At 44.3% G+C, this 22,091-nt stretch overlaps 1 protein-coding gene across 5 annotated transcripts in view; it reads right to left on the bottom strand.

The window, feature by feature from the left end:
• fmn2 (formin 2) overlaps nt 1–22,091 on the bottom strand; it is a 53,642-nt gene that overhangs the window by 19,790 nt on the left and 11,761 nt on the right. For all 5 annotated transcript variants that reach the window (XM_023949330.1, XM_023949329.1, XM_023949328.1 and 2 more), the window contains exon 3: nt 8,185–8,363. In XM_023949330.1, the coding sequence (XP_023805098.1) occupies nt 8,185–8,363 (179 nt within the window). The remainder of the gene's footprint in view (nt 1–8,184; nt 8,364–22,091) is intronic.

Genomic DNA, 22,091 nt, shown 5'->3' with positions numbered 1-22,091 from the left:
AGTTGTGCTGAAAATCTGAGGTGTATAAGGTGAACAGAAATGGAGAGAGCACAGTGCCCTGTGGGGCTCCCACACCACTCAGCACCACGTCAGACAGGACTCCGCCCAGTACGACAAACTGTGGCCTGTCTGTCAGGTAGTCAGTGATCCAGGAGACAGTGGACGCACCAGCACCCATCAGCCGCAGCTTATCACCCAGTAAAGAAGGCCGGATGGTGTTAAAGGCACTGGAGAGATCAAAGAAGGTGATTCTCACCATGCCTCCACCACCATCCAGGTGTGAGTGAGTTCGCTGCAGCAGATGGATGACAGCATCATCCACCCCCAGGCGCGGCCGGTAGGCAAACTGAAGGGGGTCCAGAGAAGAGCTCACCACCGGTCTCACTAGAGCCTACACCAGCCTCTCCAGCACCTTCTTCACATGAGAAGTGAGGGCAACTGGACGGAAATCCCCGGGGTGAGATGGCGAGGTCTTCTTATGAACGGGGAACAGGCAGGAGGTCTTCCAGAGGAGGGGCACCTTCTCCAGTCTGAGGCTCAGGTTGAAGAGATGCTGGAGAACCGCAGACAGCTGGTGAGCACAAGTCCTCAGAGTACGAGGGCTGACGCCATCCGGGCTGGCTGCTTTGTGCTGGTTAAGTTTCTCCAGCTGCCTCTTCACCTGGCAGGCTGTTACAGTCAAACAGGGAGGGAGGGGGTGGTTGGACTGGGGGGAGGGGTGATGGACTGCGGGCCCAGTAGGTGTGGTGTAGAGGGGGGAGAAAGGTGAGGAGGTGTGGGGGGTTCCCGAGGGGGGAGGTCAGATAGTTGAGAGGCAGCAGGAGCTGGGGGGGTGGCGTGGTGGAGGTGGGGGGGAGGAGGCTGAGGCATTCAGAGAGCTAAACCTATTGAAAAAGGTGTTAAACTCGTCAGCTCTCTCTTTGCTGCATGTGATGGGTCTGCTTCTCCCCCCACATCCTGTGATCTTCTTCATTCCAGACCACACCGCCCTCATGTTGTCCTGCTGGAGTTTGGATTCTCTATGCATTCTTTGCATTTGCATACAGCAGATCCAGAGTTTTATTTTCCCGGGTGGGACAGTTCACATATTGAGTGAAGTCCCCAAGCGTTCTGTCCATGTTGATGTGGTTGAAGTCCCCAGTGATGATGCAGAAAGAGTTAGGCTGCTGTGTCTGCAGGCGGGAAACGGTGGTAGTGCTGACGTCAGCGGCGGCCTCAGCATCGGCGGATGGAGGAACATAAACATTCACCACCACAACCGATGTGAACTCCCTCGGCAGATAATAAGGCCGGACTCCCACCGCCAGCAGCTGGGCTGGGGTGCTTTCAGGTCCACCTCTGGAACTAAAACGGGGCATCGAGAGGGGCGGTGGCGACGACGGCGGCCCCTCCTCACAGCCAAACGACGCCCGTCGAAGGCGGCGGCGGAAAACTGAAAGCCGTCTGGGGTCCAATGGGTTTCGACCCCCTCCTCCTCCATCTGGCAAAAATCCTCCCAAGCCACATGTCCTGGTGGACACAGGTGGAAACACTCAGGACTGATGGGGCAAGGTAAAACTCGAAACGACAACAAAACAGGAAATACTACAAAATTAAACAGGAAGTTAACTCAAAACATCACAGAACAAAAAACAACTTGAACACAAACGCAGAAAAACCTAAAACCATGACAGCGTCACCTTGGTATGTCCCACATTTGATGGACACTTGTGCAAGTGGCTTCCCATTGGCTTCAAGGGTGGTTTTCCACAGCTTCATTGAGTTTCCTATGAAGGCTCTTAGAATCCTGTTGATGTTGTACAGCTCCAAGCATTCAGTGATCCATGTGTGTGGCATTGAGTCATAGGCCTTCTTGTAATCAATCCAGGCTGTGCACAGGTTGGTGTGTCGTGATTTACAGTCTTGACAGTTCTGTCGACTGTTCTGTCGACCAGGAGTTGCTGTTTGGCTCCTCTGGAGTCTCTAGCAATGCCCTTCTGTGTGTTGCTCATGTACTGATCCATGTGCCTATTTATCTTGGTTGCAATGATGCCTGAGATGAGCTTCCATGTTGTGGAGAGACAGGTTATTGGCAGGTAGTTGGATGGGACTGCACCCTTTGAGGGATCCTTCTGGATCAGGATCGTTCGCCCTTCCGTTAGCCATCCGGGGTGAGTCCCATCTCTTAGCTCGTGGAGTGCGGTAAGCTTCTTTAGCCAGTAGGCATGTATCATGTCAGGGCCCGGTGCTGTCCTGTGAGACTCTTTCTTGGATGTCTGCCACTGTGATGGTTACTGGATTCTGTTCAGGGAGGTTGCTATGTTCTTTTCTCAGACAGACCAGCCACTGGGCATTACTGTTATGTGCTGTCTCTTTCTACAATATACTTTTCCAGTACTGTTCAGTTTCCAGCCTTAGTGGGTCTGCTCGGCTATTTTGACCCTGCCACTGAGCGTACACTTTCACAGGTTGAGTTGCGAACAGCCCGTTTATTCGTCTGGCTTCATTGACTCTTGTGTACCTCTTTAGGCGGCTGCTCAAGGCTAGGATCCTTTGTTTGGGAGTTTCCAGTGCTTCAGGTATAGGCATCTGGCTATATCTCTTAGGTACTTGCTTTTTCATTGTACCTCTTTGAGCCTCTGTCAGCTTACTCACATCTTTCCGAGTTGCCTTGATTTTGGCCTCTAACCGTTGCTTCCATGGTGGGTATTGTTTTCTCCCATGGTTACTCTTATAGCCAAGCATCTCAAGGATCACTGCTGCTGAAGTGTAGATATATATAAAAATATATATACACTGACCAAAAATATAAATGCAACACTTTTGTTATTGCTCCCATTTTTTATCGTATGAACTCAAAGTTGGGAAACATTTTCCACATACACAAAATAACCAGTTCTCTGAAATATTTTTCACAAATCTGTCTAAATCTGTGATTGTGAGCACTTCTCCTTTGCCAAGACAATCCATCCCACCTTACAGGTGTGCCATATCAAGATGCTGATTAGACAGCATGATTTTTGCACAGGTGTGCCTTAGACTGGCCACAAGAAAAGGCCACTCAGAAATCTTCACTTTTGTTTTATTGAGGGGGTCAGGGGACTCAGACAACTGGTGTGTGACCATTTGCCTCATGAAGTGCGACACATCTCCCTCGCATAGAGTTGATCAGGTTGTCTGTTGTGGCATGTGGAATGTTGGTCCACTCTTCTTTAATGGCTGTGCGAAGTTGCTAAATATTCGCAGGAACTGGAACACGCTGTCGTATACGCCGATCTAGAGCATCCAAAAAATACTCAATGGGTGACATGTCCGGTGAGTATGCTGGCCATGCAAGAACTGGGATGTTTTCAGCTTCCAAGAATTGTGTACAGAACCTTACAACATGGGGCCGTGCATTGTCATGCTGCGACATGAGGTGATGTTGTATGGACGGCACAACAATGAGTCCCAGGATCTCGTCACGGTATCTCTGTGCATTTAACATGCCATCAATGAAATGCACCTGTGTTCTCCGACCATAACATACAGTACGTATGCCTGCCCATACCATAACCCCACCACCACCATGGGCTACTCGATCCACAACATTGACATCAGAAAACCGCTCACCCACACGATGCCACACACGCTGTCTGCCATCTGCCCAGAACAGTATAAACCGGGATTCATCCGTGAAGAGAACACCTCTCCAACGCCATCGCATGTGAGCATTTGCCCACTCAAGTCGGTTACGAGGTCGAGACCTCGATGAGGACGACGAGCATGCAGATGAGCTTCCCTGAGACGGTTTCTGACAGTTTGTACAGAAATTCTGTGGTTATGCAAACCGATTGTTTCAGCAGCTGTCCGAGTGGCTGGTCTCAGACGATCTTGGAGGTGGACATGCTGGATGTGGAGGTCTTGGGCTGGTGTGGTTACACGTGGTCTGTGGTTGTGAGGCTGGTAGGATGTGCTGCCATATTCTCAGAAACGCCTTTGGAGACGGCTTATGGTGGAGAAATGGACATTCAATTCCCTAGCAACAGCTCTGGTGGACATTCCTGCTATCAGCATGCCAATTGCACGCTCCCTCAAAACTTGCGACATCTGTGGCATTGTGCTGTGTGATACAACTGAAGATTTCAGAGTGGCCTTTTCTTGTGGCCAGTCTAAGGTACACCTGTGCAATAATCATGCTGTCTAATCAGCATCTTGATATGGCACACCTGTGAGGTGGGATGGATTGTCTTGGCAAAGGAGTAGTGCTAACTATCACAGATTTAGACAGATTTGTGAACAATATTTCAGAGAACTGGTTATTTTGTGTATGTGGAAAATGTTTCACTTCTTTGACTTCATACCATAAAAAATGGGAGCAATAACAAAAGTGTTGCGTTTATATTTTTGGTCAGTGTACTGTTTTTTGTATGTATATAAAATTAATTAGTATGTATGTATGTATATAAAATGAATTAGTATGTATGTAAAATTAATCCCCCATGGTACATCTGACCATCTTTTGGGGCACACTTGTGAGCCTCGGCACACCGGTTGAAAAACACTAGTGTAGATGACTGAAGAAGGTCATGTGGAGTTTAATATTGGTTATGTCTGCACAATGGATTATTTTGGACAACAGTTCAGAAGTTTAATTTATATTTCTTATTACTATTATTAATAGTACTATATCAGAATTTCAGAATTACAGTATATATAGACATATTTAGAACATCATTGGGGGACCTTTCTGTGTGGAGTTTGCATGTTCTCCCCGTGCATGCGTGGGTTTTCTCCGGGGATTCCGGCTTCCTCCCACCGTCCAAAAACATGCTTTGTAGGTAAATTGGTTAATCTAAATTGTCCCTAGGTGTGAATGTGAGGATGCGTGGGTGTGTGATTGTGGACACTCTACCCGGCGATAGACTGGTGACCTGTCCAGGGGGTCCCCTGCCTTCGCCCACAAGTGGTTGGGATAGGCTCCGGCACCCCCGTGACCCAGTGTTTATGTGTATAAATTGTAAATTAATTGACAGGGCTTAACACTTTGCTTTTAATTTAGAAAAATTCCTTCTTGCTGTTACCACAACGTATGGAAGAAAAAAACTATTTTTGAGAGAGAGGGCCGTGTTTCCTGATAAGCAAAGTGAGAGCCATGGAGTCCAGGGGCCTCATTTATAAATCTTTGCGTAGGATTTGCGTCAGAAGTGGCGTACGGATGAAACATAGGACGTGCGTACGCACAGAAATATTCGGATTCATAAAACCGTGCGCACGCACATCCTACGGAGTTTTCCCTTAATAAATCACAATCAATTCTAAATGTAGCGCAGCTTTTGCGTCTTCATGACACGCCCATAGTTGCCCATAAATAGTCCGTGAAACGCCCACAAGTTAATATTCATTGATTGCGAAATCATGGCAAACACAGAGAGGAAATCAAAAAAACGTAACTTCACTCAATGTGAAGTAGAACATTGAGTGAGTTCTCGCCTCGTTGGCGAGGTGGAAAAGAGGAGAAAAATGTTGTTTGGAGGGCACAGCGTGGGCATTACTGATGCCAAAAATGCACTTGAGTGGCAAATGGTGGCAGACGCCGTAAATGCTGCAGCCTCACAACTTCGGACCGTGGCCGAAATAAAAAGCCCCCAGAGGTCCAACAGGACGGCTCGAGGAAGTCGGAACCGGCTCATAAGCCACTCGTCCTTGTTTGCCAGCAAGTCTTCTTGCTGTCTAAAGATACGTTCACTCCGAATTCTTCCATTTGCCACATCTTCTAAGAGCGCAAGATCAGCCATTGTGGGTCATTATGCATTGTGATGGGGCATTTTATTTCCATCATTTAATTGCATCTGACAAGCTACAGATGTCGGTAATAATCGACGTGAAAATGGGAAATTGTTCAGCGCAAATGTAATTTCTTGTTGCTGCATGTCACATTCAGAATACCATAATTCCGTAGCTTATGAAGAAATGTTTTACTATGAAAACAACTTTCCCCAGTGGACAATTAATACATCTGTCTGTCTGTCTGTCTGTCTGTCTGTCTGTCTGTCTGTCTGTCTGTCTAATTGCACCTATATCTGCTCCGCCAGACGGACACATTGACGAGAATATCAGTTTTGTACATTTTTTTGTTCTGTTAACTATATTATTTATGAGGATGAATTGCACAACATGCCAATATTGCAGAACATATTTTACTTTTCTTTTTGCAAATATGTGTTCAATTGAATTTCTGTTGTAATTTTCGTTTGATTTTCTTTGTTTGTTTCACTGCTGATCGATCAAACGGGTGTTCGTGTAGGCTGTTAATTGTAACACTCGCTTTGTGAAGTCTTCATGTTATTTATGAGAGGCAGTATTGCCATTTCTCATTTCAGCCGTTTTTGTGCGTACGCCTGGGTCAGAGCTTGCGTGAAGGACTGCACATTTTCCCGTCAAGTTTGCTTTTTATAAATATCAATTATTGCATAGAGAGTGGCCTTCGCCTTCTTTTGCGCATACGCAATGTTTAGAAACGAGGCCCCAGAACAACACCAACTCCACACCCACCACCGAAACAAACATGCAGAAACCCCCCAAAAACACCACAAAACCAAAATAAATAAACTAACAATACACTTCAATCACATCAAACTAACACCAAAGTAAAAGAGAAAGAAAAACAAGCAAAAAGGCAAACAGAATCACAAACTCTTCAACTTCTTCACTCAGACTCCTCCCACACAGACGAAGAAGAATAAAGAGGAAAGACTGACTCCAATCAAAATAATGTTGTCCGTAAAAGTAAAAAAATGAAAAAGATAACAAACACGAAAAATCCACTGTGTTTGCCCTGGCATCGAACTTACAAAATGAGAAATACATGAAGTGCAGTTGCTTAAATCACTGGGTAATAGAGCAGATAACACATCTTTATTAAGCCATTTTTAAAAGTTGTATGTTGATCTTTTACTGTGCCATAACGTCACATATTTAAATGACAAAACATCAAAATAATGCTTTTCACAGCAATTGGTTTGATTAAAAATAGATTATTTGGATTAGTTAATTTCAGGTCCCGATTAATTAATAGCACAAAAACATTAATTGCATGACTGCACCAAAAGACTGTTGTTTCTCCCCGTAATACCCTGAGTGTTTAACAGTGGAGGTTATATTCTAAAGCATAAAGTCTTAAAGAGATCTCTTTAAAAAAAAAAATCTGGAATTCACTGTAATTTTGTTCACATAAAAATATTTCTCCCTACCGCACTGTTCACAATGGGCAGAAAGAGCAGTGAAGTCAATATGCTAAGTTTGTGCTCATGCAGTGTGTCAGTCCCACACAGTCCTGCATCTTTAGCACATCTCCATTCTCATCTGATGCTCTCCATAATAAACTTAAACGCGATGACTGAAACACAGTTGCTCCCTGACATCACAATATCTACTGGTGTGGTGACACCTCATAACAATAGGTAAATCTTTTGTCACATGCATCGTGCAGGTTTTTTGGGTTGTCAGGGTTGTAGGGAACTGCATCTTAAAGGGAGCAAAGGTGTGTCTTGAGCCTCATGCAGTCAACATAAGAAAAGTTGTGAAAATTGAACATACCAATGTTGTGCATGTGGTAAGTGCATTTGTCAAGATAATGTAAGTTGCACGCAAATATGATGTACGGGTGAGACTGTCATATCGTCCTGTTGCGCCACACTAATCTTTAGTAAAGTGCACTTACTGACTCCTTGTTGACCATGCGCAAATGCTGCAGGTGATATGTAAGTGCCTGTAAGATGCCTGTAGGGTGCCCACACAAAGTACCCTCTGGTTGTCTAATTTCCTTTTTTCTAATGGTACATGTGAGACGCATTCTAGAAAGCCCTTAATGTGACCAAAATGTGCATGAATATTTTTGCTATACAGGCTCACGGAGTGGTTCATAATCTTAAAATTTCTTGCGGGTTACCTGCCTGGCCCTAAGAGGTTTCCCCTTTTGTCATCTGCAGTCAGCCAGTATCCACCCGTAAAGACAGTTACATAAGCCACCTGAGAGGCCGAGATGGTCAATAACTGCAGAAACCTCAAACATAAATGGAAACACAAAGAAAGATTGCCTGGAGCAGTAGGAAACAGTGTTCCTTTCCAAAGGAGTCATGCTTTTGCTGTAGCTGTGTCTGTAGACATCCACACAGTCTAAAACGTCCCTGATAAAAACAAGCACTGAGCAGATGAGGCACTCACGTCAAACACTGCTGGAGCAGTGGAGGAGGTGTGGGCGGGGCTGTCTCCTATTGGCTCTCTGAAGCAGTCAGTAAAGGGCAGCAGGAGACCCATGGCCAGGATCCGTGCACAAAGCCTCTCTGCCTCCTCCGGCTCCTCCTGCTTCTGCTGCAGAAACAGCTTCTCCAGGAGAGTTCGGCCTGCCCAACAACACAGCTGATGAGTCGTTGTCAAACAAACAAACTGTACTTTTGTGCACAAATGCAAAGATTTGCAAGTCAAGCCCATACTAACCACTGACTCTTAACCACTAAACTCCTACTGCTTATGCTGCAGCCTGTGGGTGTCTCTTTGTAAGAATGAAAGGATGAGTGAACAGAAACCCTCAGAAAGGAAAGGAGGAGAACCTGCTGCTGAAAGTAAAGACAAGGGGGTGGGGGATCTCGAAAGATCATGTTGCTTGCAGGAAACTATCCAGCTTTAGGAGAGCTTCGACCTTCCTTGTCATTATAACCCTCAGATATATAAAGAAAACGAGGATCTAACTACACAAGTTCCGAGTTTGTTTATCATTAGATGCAAATCTTGCCATCAATATAATGTATGACAAAGCCAGGATGTTTCATCACGCAATGAGTTTTCTGAGTCTGAGGTTCTATTCTTTAGCATGTTTCAGTTGCTGCTGCTGTTTCAGATTTTGATTGAGCCTCATTTAGTTTTTCATGAGCAACAATGAACAAGCAGCAAATTAACCAGCTCATTTTATTTTTATGGAAATAACACATCATAACCCATATCCAAACACACAAATGCCACTGGACCATGACTGCTGTCAGTTTGACACTGCTCTGACCCCTTAAACTCTTACGGTCTATAAAGGTTGCAGCATCAACAAGACTAAAGCCTGAGAGTCAAGGAAGACCAGAACATCTTCTGTTAGGTTTCCTCATCTTGTACAATGTGCTGCAACATATTATAATGTTCGGCTAGTTCATGCCATATACCTCTATAGTACATGTCATGTGTTTAATATTCATACATTTATCCTATTGTATTTGAATGCACCTCAGTTGTAAAGACACTCTGGTAGAGATGCATCATGAGTTGTGGGCAATGCATTCTGGGATATGTTCGAAGCAGATAGCCCTCAGATGAAGTGAGACTGCTAATAGCTCTGTTACTAAAAGACAAGTTACTACAGCACATGTTTAAATCGCGCGGTAGGACTGAGCGAAAAAACAAATTGGACAGTCTCAAGATACTAAAGATTGGTGAGAGACCAAAATTGCGCAGTAGGACTGAGCGGAAAAAAAATTTGACAGTCTCAAGATACTAAAGATTGGTGAGAGACCAAACTCGCGCAGTATAGGACTGAGCGACAAAAACAAATATCATGGTGTTGTAAATAAGGCTAATGTTGGTTCTGCAGTTTTGTAGATTTTGCTTTGTGGTTTTGGTGTGAATGAAGTGCACGGCTGCGTAAGTGTAGAAGCCATGTCTGTGCTCTGAAGCAGCAGTTAAGCTGGAAACCTGACGATATCAAAACAATGCGTGTTTGGGGTCTGTTGAAGTAGGAGCACAAACCTCTGAATTAGGATATTGTATTAATAAACAAATAAACACTACACCTAAATAACGAATCCTATAACATATTGGCATTGTAAGCTTGTCGTGCTATATATATATACAATAGATAATATTGAGGGAGAATTTGACAGGGAAACACGATGATGGTTGGGGCCCTGATGGGCCGGAGATGTGCGTGAGGGTGCAGTTTTTAGAAGTATTAACCCTTGTGCTATCTTAGATGACCCCACCCTTACATTTACGTGTTCTCCCTACCATGACAAAGGTGGATAAATGTGGAAAGATTTCTTGTAATCCATGGACACCAGTGAAAATCACAAATCATTGAAGAAAAAAGGTTCAGCGCACTGTCTAGTGGGTCTAGATGACCCAACTCTCAATGTTAAAGTGCCTAGGATAGCACAAGGGTTACAAATGGTGGTCTCGGGTGGCAGTGTGGTGGCAAAGTGCAGAACACATGATGAGGTGTACTATTACTGGTCTTTAGATATTCCACCTGGACTTCCACAGCATTCCAGAATATCTGTGAGAAAAAGCATTAGTAAGGTCATGCAACAGGAAAGAAACATTAAAAAATAAAAACCTGGAAGACAGACAGAAATAAATTCTGCTGGGAAAGGAGGAGCAGCAGATGTCTGAACCAACAGCAACAACCTTTTATCCTAAACGTTTTGATATGAATATTATGTTGTAAGGGAGCGGAGGATTGAGGTTTTGCACAGAGATGTAGGTGCAGCTGCACGTTCCCGCGTGCGTCTGCTGGTGGAGCGGGCACGCGGAGTGTGTGTGTGTGTGTGTGTGTGCATGCGTGCGTGTGTGTGTGTGTGAGACAAAGAAACCAAAAAAAAAAGGGAGAACATGAAAGTTAATACTTAATACTAGTTGTACACTAACAGATTCATTTCAGTGAAATGGTTTATTTTGTTTAGGGGTTAAGATATTTAAGTGTGCTTTTGTGTATGTTGTGCTTTCGTGTAGAAGTTTTTATTGTGTTAAAAGTTGTGGACTGTGTTATCCTTTGCTTTGTCTGTGATTTAACAAACCATTTGTGGTTCGGTGTGGGAATTGTGTTTTTGTCAAATTGAAGATGTGTTGGCAACATGGCTAAGCAAGATAACGTTAAGCAGGGGTTCTGGGGCATGAGGCCAGAGGTGATTGGGGAACCAGCATATGCAAAGGCAAATGAAATGCAGTAAGGAGAAACTGATGATGTCTGACAGGATAGAGCAGTGAAGAAAGGCAACGTCTTCCCTCTGCAGAGGGAAGACGTTGAGAGACGTTGAGAGATGCACTTGGGACAGGGAGCTGTGACAAAGCAGGTTTGTCTGGGAACTGTTTATTGAAGAGGATGATAGATGTATAACACACACATACATGCTAAATAAAAAAAACCTTTTGGATTAACAGAAAGTTGCAGTTTAAGGGGCTTCTAAATCTCTAACTATACAACGGGTGATGTAATTTCTGTAGGGCATGGATATTTGTTAGGAAACTTTTTCTGGAGTCACACTGCAAAGAAATGCTGTTAGTTCGCGCCCAGCTTTTCCAGACATACGAATAGTTATGATAAGACGTAACCCTTGTGCTATCCTAGGCACTTTACCATTGGGAGTTGGGTCATCTAGATCCACTAGACCAGGGGTCGGCAACCCAAAATGTTGAAAGAGCCAAATTGGATGAAAAAAACAAAAAACAAACATGTCTGGAGCCGCAAAATATTAAAAGCCCTATTTAAGCCTTTTAATGAAGGCAACACATGCAGTATGTATCTACATTAGCTATATTAGCCTACTATCAAAATGACTAAGTTGTTACTGTGACGGGGTCCCGCCGAGAAAAGATGCAGAGGAGCCAAGGTGAGGAGGATTGGTCTTTATTGCCGACACAGTTGCTGCACGCAGGGCCATGCAGCACACAGCACACTCTGTCATTACTCCTCCTCATTTCCTCTTCCTGTGACACTTCCTTATGAACCTTAAGCCCCTCCCACGGGCGGTGTTCTCCATTAGGCCACAGGAAGGTCACAGGAAACATGTTAAAACATTAAATAAATACAAATACACAACAAACAATAAAACACAGTGGTCCCCCTCGTCATCTGACGGTGCCACACCGTCACACCATCCCCCTCCTCTGAGGGAGTGACGATGTGCGGCAATCCACTCAGAAGTCCGCCGCCGCGCATTCTCCACGCCGATCCGCCAGAAACACGTCCTCGCGTCGCGTCGGTGGGATGCATAGGCTGCAGCGGCTCCACGACGGCGACCCCTCCGATCCGCTCCTCGGTGCCCGCTCTGGTCGTTCCCAGCCCCGGCAAAGGCCCTTCCATCGGCCACACGCCCCCGCTGGTCTCCTTCCAGATGGCACCCTAGCCAATCGGAGCCGCCGACAGCAGGTTACAGGCGAGTTGTGACGCCTCTCCCGGAGCACTCCACTGACGGCCCGGTAGACGTCGGTCCGCCCCTTGTCCAGCTCCGCGCAGGCCTCCAACGCCTGCATCCGCGACAGTGGAACCGGGCGGTGTGCCCGTCCCGCCTCCGGCCGTCTACATGCTCCGGCGGTCCGCCCCTGCTGCCCGCGAGGTCCGCCGCTCCCCATGGACGCCGAGTTGGACGCCGTAGTGTTTCTTTCCGGGCCCCTGGCCAGGCCTGACGCTCCGACGAGGCGACCCGGATCCACCCCCTCTTCCTCAGAGGATGGAGTACCTGGAGGAGGCGCTGAGCTGCCGGGGAATCGTCGTCCCCACCACGCCGCTGCGTCCTCACCTTTTTGTGGCCCCTCTGCGATCCCACTTCTGACACCATATGTGACGGGGTCCCGCCGAGAAAAGATGCAGAGGAGCCAAGGTGAGGAGGATTGATGATTATTGTTATTTTTCTGTACACGACACAGAATGTTTAGTTGAATGAAACTGTTTATTCCTGTATGTTTATGTTCTTGAACAATGTAAACACTTGTCCCTATTTTCTCTTTGGACTGATGGAGAGCAACGCCCAGGAGGAGGGGCTTACCACATAAAAGAGAACCAGATACAGCTGTCAGTGTAGGAGTCTGAGTGGAGAAGTTGGAGAGTCTGAGAGGAGAATTTGGAGTGTTGGATTGGAGAAGTCTATGTTGGTTAACCTTTGTGGAGCAATTGGTGTGCTCTGTTCTTGCATTAAAGTCAAGAATACTTTCACCTTGGCGCCTCTGCCCAATCATTCCCTGGTGGGACCCACGACAGTTGGTGAGGAGGATTGGTCTTTATTGCCGACACAGTTGCTGCACGCAGGGCCATGCAGCACACAGCTCCTCTCACTGCCCTTACAGAGAAGAGGCAGAAAAACCCCGTGACCTGGACAGATGAGTGTGAACAGGCTTTCCAAGCATTGAAAAATAAATTGTGTTCCTGTCCTGTTCTCAAGAGTCCTAACTTTGATCAAAGGTTCCTCGTCCAAGTGGATGCCTCAGCAGTCGGACTTGGTGCTGTCCTGGCTCAGGGAGACCCAGGTGAAGAGCGACCAGTCCTGTACCTCAGTCGGAAACTGCAGCCGAGAGAGACAAGGTACTCCACTGTGGAGAAGGAAGGACTTGCCATTAAGTGGGCGTTGGATAGCTTGAGGTACTACTTACTTGGCGGAGAATTCGAACGTAGAACCGTCAGCTGCCGCTGCAGGCGCACACGCATGCACACACGCTCGCACACATACACACGTGCGCATAGACGCGCACGCTCGGACCCGGTAACACGTCATTTACATCAGCTTACCCTTTTCATTCCGTCCCTATCCCTCTGCAGGTAGCCCTGGGTGCACACTAGGTTGCCGACTCACCATCCCCATGCATACATTAACACGAAGCACACACGACGCCAACATTAACGTTGGTTTGTTTACCCGGAAGTAACCCGGTAACCCGGAAGTGGTCATGGACACCCTGGGTCATGTGACGCATCGGTCACTGTTTGTATTTATTTTTATTGATGATTATTGTTATTTATTGTTATTTATGATTTCCACCTGTGGTGCCGCCTGGCTGGGTATTGAGAGCAACGCCCCGTGGGTGTGGCATCCCACTTAAAGGTGAGCACTGCAGGTGGCGAAAAGAGAAGAGGAATGACAGAGTGTGCTGTGTGCTGCATGGCCCTGCGTGCAGCAACTGTGTCGGCAATAAAGACCAGTCCTCCTCACCTTGGCTCCTCTGCATCTTTTCTCGGCGGGACCCCGTCACAGTTACAAATACATAATGAGCATTATTAACGATCAAATGTTTATTTGCCCTGCAGTGCATTCATGCAGAGAACGACGCGTCACGTGACTGCTCTGTTGCGCAAGTTTAACTTCATTACAATATTAATGAATTATGTTTCATTGTTTTGATAAAATTAAAGAAATTAAATAAAGAAATCCGATTCTTTATGTCATTTTTATTTTGAGGATTCGAACAAAGGCAACAAAATGGAACGTGCATGATGACGTGCCCCTCTGGGAATTAAATAGAGTGCAATAAAACGCAGCCTGCGTTTATAAAAAAGAAAACAGCCTTTTGAAAAGGTAAAGTATACATGTAATGTTAAGATTTAGAGATTAGATTGAGACGGTTGAGAAATCCAATAATGTCAGGTTTCACCTTTAAGAATTTACAAGTATGAATAAAATGCTTTGAAATTACAATCAGTGCATTAATCAGAAATTTCAGATTTTTGTCAATTAATTGTAATCGAATTTTAATTGTATTCCAATTTAAAGGGTTAATGATGATTTTTTTTGGATTTAAGCCAATTATGAATAGAAGATCAAAACCTTTTTACATGCAAACATTAAAGAAAAGATGTTCCACAGTTTCTTCATCATTTCCACAAAAGACACAAAGATCACTTTCCCAGTTAAAGCGAGAATGTAAAAAATGATTGGAAGGGTAAATATCATTTAACGGGAATTCTCCAAAAATAGCACTGCTCATATAGCAAATCAATATATTGTGGCGATCTGGGGGTTAGCCCCGCCTTCAGCCTCTAAGACTCATGGGAAGTGGGGAATCTTGGTGTGTTAAATCACTCACCATAAGTGAGGGAGCTATGAGCAGAAGTGAGGTCAATGCTGTTTGGCTGGTGGTGGGGGTATTCAAAATAAACAAACAGATATGATTGTCCGCTAACTTATGTGAGTGTTATTTTCGACAAACTGTGCTGTGCATGAGGCACAGGTAGCAGATTCGGACATGTCCAGTGGAGCTGCTTCTAAGTAAGAGGATAATGAATCAAGAATTGAGCCCAATGGTACTGGCCTGGATAGTAGGGGGGTGATTGAGTGCTTGCAATTGGTAATTGATGCACTTTAGTTCTGCCTTCGTGAAATATATGGCAGAGTATGGAATGGCCTGAAACTTGCAAATCGGCGTTCCCGCCTTTGAGAAAAAGGCGCGTGCGTGTGTGTGAGGAGAAGAAGGGGAGGGGTAGTGGGCACAGGTTGCGAAGTAGAACGGCGCACGGAGACCATTGCGCAACACCTGGATCATGGGGTGGCTTAAATGACTCAGCTCATTCTAATAATGTCATCATTTACTAACTATTGCGGACATTTTTCATACTTGTCTGTATTTTCCATTTAAATTATTTTTACGGTTGTTTAGTTGGTGATAGTTACTTATAAATAAAAGACAGCAGGTAATGCAGGCTGGAAAATAGCTGCACTTTTTCAGACCATAAATAAACAATAGATCATTTATTTATAAAAGTATTGAGGATTTTGGAGGATTTTTAATGTTGGTGTTGCCCAAAATTAGAAAAATGCCAAATATTTTTAGAGTAATCCCAGCGATGAGCTCTGTTATTTAATTTTTAATGTTTTATGAGACCTAAACATGATTTTCACAATGACAGGTTTTTAAACAATCAAATCCCTCCGATACGTTTCACAAAGACACACACACAGGAACAAAGACACACACACAGGACCAGAGACACATACAGGACCAAAGACACACACAGGACCAAAGACACACACAGGACCAGAGACACACACAGGACCAAAGATACACACAGGACCAGAGACACACACAGGACCAAGAAGACACACACAGGACCAGAGACACACACAGGACCAAAGACACACAAGACCAGAGACTCTCACAGATCCTCACACACCAAGCAGAAATGAACTTATCGCTAAAAATGATGTCAGGAGTTGAGCTAAGAAAATGACAAAAGAGCAAAGAAAACAGAATAATTTTATTTATTATTTATTATTCTGAATTAATATTCCTGTCTTTTTTCATTTACATTTATGTTTAAAAAGTTAAAATTAAGTTAAAGTTTTAAAGGTTTAAAAGTTTAGCTTTAGTGTGTTCAATGAATGTTTATCTTGTTTGGCTGCAGCCTAAAGTGTGTTTTGGATTTAGGCCCAAAAGGTTGGTGACCCCTGATTTAAACTAACAAACTCAAGAGATGTGGATAACAAAATTTAAATATTGAATATGAAAATAGATTTTCTTGACAATGCCAAACCATAACATTTGCATTTACCTGAAAGTGAGAAACAATTGTGGATTAAACGTTTAATGTTAATAAGAAGACAATAAATTGGAAGAAGTCAATAAACAGTTAATTGAGTTGCAGCTGGCAGAGCCTAGGCAGAAAGCAAACAACAAAAAATAAACAAAAATAAAAATGAAATTAAATATATAAATAAAATTTCTCAGGCTCACAACTGAAGCTCAGTAGTCACATTTGTCTGGTTCATTTCCGACAGGTCCGACCTGGTTTCCTTTTACTAACTATAACTCACCTACGAACAGGTTTGGTGGTGACGGCTATCAGTCCGGCCCTCGCGCCGCAGGATTTAGGGGACAATGATGGGGAAGAGGTGGGGTGAGAGGCGGAGGTTTCCAGGGCGGTACACTGAACTGATTGATGCTGGACTGTGCTATTACTGCGAGGAACCCGGCCATTGGACCAGGGCAGGGGTCGGGAACCTTTTTGGCCGAGAGAGCCACATATTTTTTAATTTAATTTGGAAAGAGCAATACAATAATGTAGTGTCTCTTTCCCACACTGAGGCACGGAGACTTAACCTCTTTTCAAGGCTCTTTATTCTGGTTACTGTAGACCGCAACCAGCGCCGAACAATTAATTCCGCAACTCCTCAATCACTCCCGCAGAGATGAGAGCGCTTCTCCCAAATTTCTTTTCCCTCACTGCCGCAACAGCCCTCCCATTTCCCTTACTTGGCCAATAGCTGAACCCCACTGGTCCAAACTCCCCAATGACAGGCTGAGTGACAGAACTGAGGGCAATCAGATCTCTGCATGATGCCTTCAATGAACTCTGGAACATATGACGCGACCCAACAGCCACCCAGTTAAACTTAGTCCGCTACAATATGTTTAAAACTAAATATACAATTGATTGTGTGCATTTGTTGTAATTTCAACTCTTTTAAAGTACAATAAGTCTGTGGATTCTTTTTAATAGCATTGTTATGCTGTTGCTAATAAATCATGAGTATTTCTTAGCATTAATGTGACTTCTGGTGCTGCGTGGTAGTTTTGCTGATGGTCTTGTCCGATTGATACGTGGTGGAGGTAAGATCTTAAGCCCGAGTCAGAACCCGACCCGACTCGAATTTCGCAAGAAGTTGAGGATAAACTTAAGAAAGGGGAACTAAAAAGGCAAACACGCACCGACGCGGCTGCAGTATTTCTCAGTGTAATTAAGTGAGTGTGCATCAAGATCTCTCTTTCACTCTCTTTGTCTGGCCTCTTATTCTGTTTTCCAGCGTTCTTTCGTTGTGCAAATGCATTTATCATGATCATAAAAATATTTAGATTATTTTTAACTTTAAGAAATCTGGCGTTTTTTTCTGCCAAAAATACTGTGGGATAAATTGAAATTTCGGATTTGCTTCGGCTCGGGCATGCAAATCAAGTTAATTGGTTGGGTTCGGGCCGAGTTCGGCTTCGATGCCTGTATCGGGTCGTCCTGGATTTTTTAAGCCTGATCTTACCTCTAATACGTGGTGAGTTTAAGCTTCATGCAGGGGTTGAGACTTCCATCCATTAAACGTAATCGTAGGTTGGTCTGAATGTTCACTTAGACATGTTCACTTAGACAAAAAGGACGCATATGTGAGAATGCTGTTCATAGACTTCAGCTCCGCATTTAACACAATAATACCACAGCAACTCATTTGCAAACTGGACAAGCTGGGTGTTAACACCCCCATCTGCAACTGGCTACTGGACTTCCTCAGCCAAAGACCACAAACAGTACGAGCCGGCAACAACACCTCAAACACAATCATTCTCAACACCGGGGCACCCCAAGGCTGTGTGCTTAGTCCGCTGCTCTTCACCCTGCTGACACATGACTGCACAACAACCCACAGCACAAACCACCTTGTGAAATTTGCAGACGACACAACCCTGGTGGGTCTCATCACCAAGGGCGATGAGACCAACTACAGGGAAGAGGTGGATCTGCTGACAAAATGGTGCAGAGACAATAACCTCCTGCTAAATGTCGGCAAGACAAAGGAGATTGTTGTCAACTTTCAGAGGGGCCACACTCAACACCTGCCACTGATCATTGATGGTACTGCTGTGGAGAGAGTGAGCAGCACAAAATTCCTGGGGGTTCACATCAGTGAGGACCTCTCCTGGACCGCCCACACCACATCATTGGCAAAGAAAGGACAACAACGTCTCTACTTCCTGCGGAAACTAAAAAGATCAGGTGCTTCACCAGCCATCATGACCACATTCTACAGAGGAACCATCGAGAGCATCCTCTCCAGCTGCATCACTGTGTGGGGGGGCAGCTGTACACACAGCAACAGGAAAGCCCTGCAGCGCATAGTCAACACAGCCAGGAGAATCATTGGAACACCACTCCTCTCCCTGCAGGACTTATACATCACCCGCCTCACCCGAAAAACACTAACAATAATCAAGGATGCACACCACCCTGCACACAACCTGTTCCGCCTTCTGCCCTCAGGGAGGAGGTACAGGAGCCTCTGCTCCCGGACCACTAGACTCAGAAACAGTTTCACACACCAGGCCATCAGGATGCTAAACACCCTCTCCCCTCTCCACCTACCCACCACCCATATCCCCCCATGAACAGTGCTCAAACGAACCCCCCCCGCTGCCTTGAGACACTGCCTTAAGTGCACTCGCACTTTTTATGGCAAATTGCCTATGTTGTATATTGTAAATTGTATCTTTTTCTTTCTTTTTACTTATTTATTTTATTCTAAACGTATACTTTGTTTTTATTTTTCTTCTACTGAACAGACACGAAAGAGTAAGAAACGGATTTTCGATTCATTGTATGTGATGCACATGTGAAGAATTGACAATAAAGTTGACTTTGACTTTGACTTTGATGTTCACATGCAGACGTGGAGCCAAACACACACTCACGCTGCAGTGAGTGACAGGTTGTGTGTTTTAAGTTATGACAATGTGCCCACAACCCCCCCCCCCCCCCCTTCTTCCTCACACATCCCTGCGCGCTCTTTCTCAGAGACGGGAGCGCGCAGTTGCAGCCACAGCAATTCACTGTTTTCCGGCTGGTACAAACTCTGTGAAATAATAGATAATAGTAAACTGATAGTGCTGGCGCAGATTTTTTTTCTCTGAGCACAGCTACTACTGCGCGCCCCTCTGGCATCGCGCCCAAAAAGGACTGGTCTAATGAAAAAAAGATTTTATAATTAAAGATTTGTCTGCGAGCCAGACGTGACCATCAAAAGAGCCATATATGGCTCGCGAGCCACAGCTTCCCGACAACGAGTTATATCGCTAGAGGAGTCATCACGTGATTCCTCATGGGAGGAGAGCACCGCCATCTTGGTGAGGTCAACTCTCTGCTGGAGTGCATGCATGTGACATGCATGATGCTGCAGGGCTATTATCAACATGTAAGGATGAGGTACGTATAATTTGCTGTTGACATAAATGTACATTTGATTTTGTTAAACCTAATAATAATAATAAGTATACTAGGACTAGGCTATTATAGTAATATAGATTTATACATTTCTGACTCAGTGACTGAACTTTCAGACTTAAGGAAAAAGTGTTCCTTAGAAATAAAAAGAGCAAGCCCAGATGGATCACCGTGGTTACCAACTAGTAATACATTCTGGCTATGTTCAAAACATTTTGTGGAAACAGATTTTGATAAGACTGGCCAGACTGTTCACTTGAAACCCGACACAATACCATCTATGTAACACCAAATTGATCACTCACATGAATCAGTAAATCTATTGTTTTTCTTCTTTTTTCTTCTTTTTTTAAGGGTAAATCTGTTATTGACTTTTGGACTTATTGTTAACTTATTATTGATTTATTCTTATCATTTATTATTATTATTGAATTATTATTGATTTATTATTATTTATTTATTTATTATTATTATTATTTACTTATGTATATATTGTTATTATTTTTTATTATTATTGACTTCCTATTGACTTATTGTTGGGCTTTTCTAAATAACTGAAATTACATGTTTAAAAAAAAATCTTTGTAATAATTGTTTTTGCAAGAAGTCCTGCAACTATGCATTTTTCATTAAAGTTTGAGCTTTTAAGGCTGCCTGTTTCTCTTATTTAACAACAACAAATGATGTATATATCTAAATGATATACATATATATTATATATTTTATATATGTGTAAATATATATAAACATAAATTTATATAAAAGCTACTTAGATGCCATCAAAGTCTATAGAAATGTTGGCGACGTCGACCTCAGCAAGATGGCGTCGCTCTCCGCCACCGTCGGACAGGCTTCCCAAGCGGGCGTGTCTCTTTTAGCGATATAACTCATTGGTTCCCGACCCCTGGACTAGGGGTTGTCCATACGAACTTTGACAGCCTTATGGATGGCATGGGTCCAGAGGTGGACCACCTATGGACGGAGCCCTGGTGGTCACTCTACCAGATGGAACTTTACTCCAATGCCAAGCGGATGAATTCACTCACGAAGCTCAGTACATGGTTTGTCCAACAGAGGAGCCACTGGCAGATTGTACTGTGAGTTGCTAGATCCAGAAATCACAGCACATAAAGGTATTATGTTAGTTTTTCTGGTGTGGAAACCTTAGATCTCCAGCCTTGAGCCCTATGTGTCCCCGCCTGACCCCCCTCACGTGACTTTGTTTTATGATAGAAATGAGAAAACCTTGTACCAAGGCCTTAACAGAAGGACAGTAATAGCAGTTTGCAACACAAAATATTTATGATGTATATGTATGAACATAATCCATACATAGTCCTGGCCGAACTGGACCACTCGCACTCCTGGTTTACATGCATTGACCTTGCTAATGTTTTTTTCTTTTTTTTTGTCTGCCCCTACATCCTGAGTGTAGAGACATCTTCTCATTTACGTGTGACACCCAGTACATGCGTTACACACGTTTTCAATGGGGGTTCGCACTCTGCCCAGGACTTTTCAATCAGGTATTAAGGGAGGTGCTTTCTGAATGTCCCCTGCTAGCCAACGTTGATCTCATCCAGTATGTGGATGAAATTCTGCTAACAGCTGAAACAGTTGATGCATGTTTAGATGCCAAAGGCGTAATTCTTAGCCATATAGCGGCCACATGGTGTAAAGTTCGCAAAACTGTTGTGATTTGTGTGTGTTTTGATTTCTTTGGAAATCTGGGCACAGTGAAGGGCAGTACATCTTCACAATGAGGCTGGCTTGTCAGAGACGTCAGCAGATTTTCTGCTTCCTCTAACCCCAGGTTGTCCTGATTTATATTATCCTCCTTGTCCTCCTGATCTGCAGCAGTTCCATCCTCTCTAGGCGGCTTCTTTTTCTAACTCCTCAAAACCTCCTGTCTGTTCTGGTTCCTCTTCCACAGAATCTAGTTGTTGCAGAATCTAGGGCACCGGTTTTCTGAAAGGATTTTCCTTTCCCTTCCCCTCCTTTGCTTTCTTTCCCATATTCTTCTCATCTCTGATGGAACCAGCTGACCCAAGCAGCTGCATCATCAGTTATCTGTCTTCCTCACCTTTTTCAGGTATTTATGGGATAATTGAGTTGTGCCCTTAGGGAAGGATGACTCTCCTTACAAACCCCCCACAGGTGGCACTTTTCTTTGTTGGGGGATTTCAGCATTTGTGAGTTCATACGTTTTTAGGTGTTTTGTGGAATGCCTTTTCAGGCTTGAGGTGAGTTGGGCCAGGTGTGATTATGTCTGTTGTGATTTCATGTTTTGTGTCTGTTGCTATTTTGTTTGTTCGCTTGGTTTCGTTTTTGTTTGTTTGTTTGTTGGTTTACTCGTGGTGCACCTCCTTTCCTCTACCATTGACAGCCGGGACCCAAAGGGAATGATGAC

The sequence above is a fragment of the Oryzias latipes genome, chromosome 19, assembly GCF_002234675.1.
Source record: "Oryzias latipes chromosome 19, ASM223467v1".
In the NCBI taxonomy this organism is placed as follows: Eukaryota; Metazoa; Chordata; class Actinopteri; order Beloniformes; family Adrianichthyidae; genus Oryzias; species Oryzias latipes.
The sequence above is the reverse complement of the archived record's forward strand: the minus strand, read 5'-3'. Positions and strand labels throughout refer to the sequence as shown.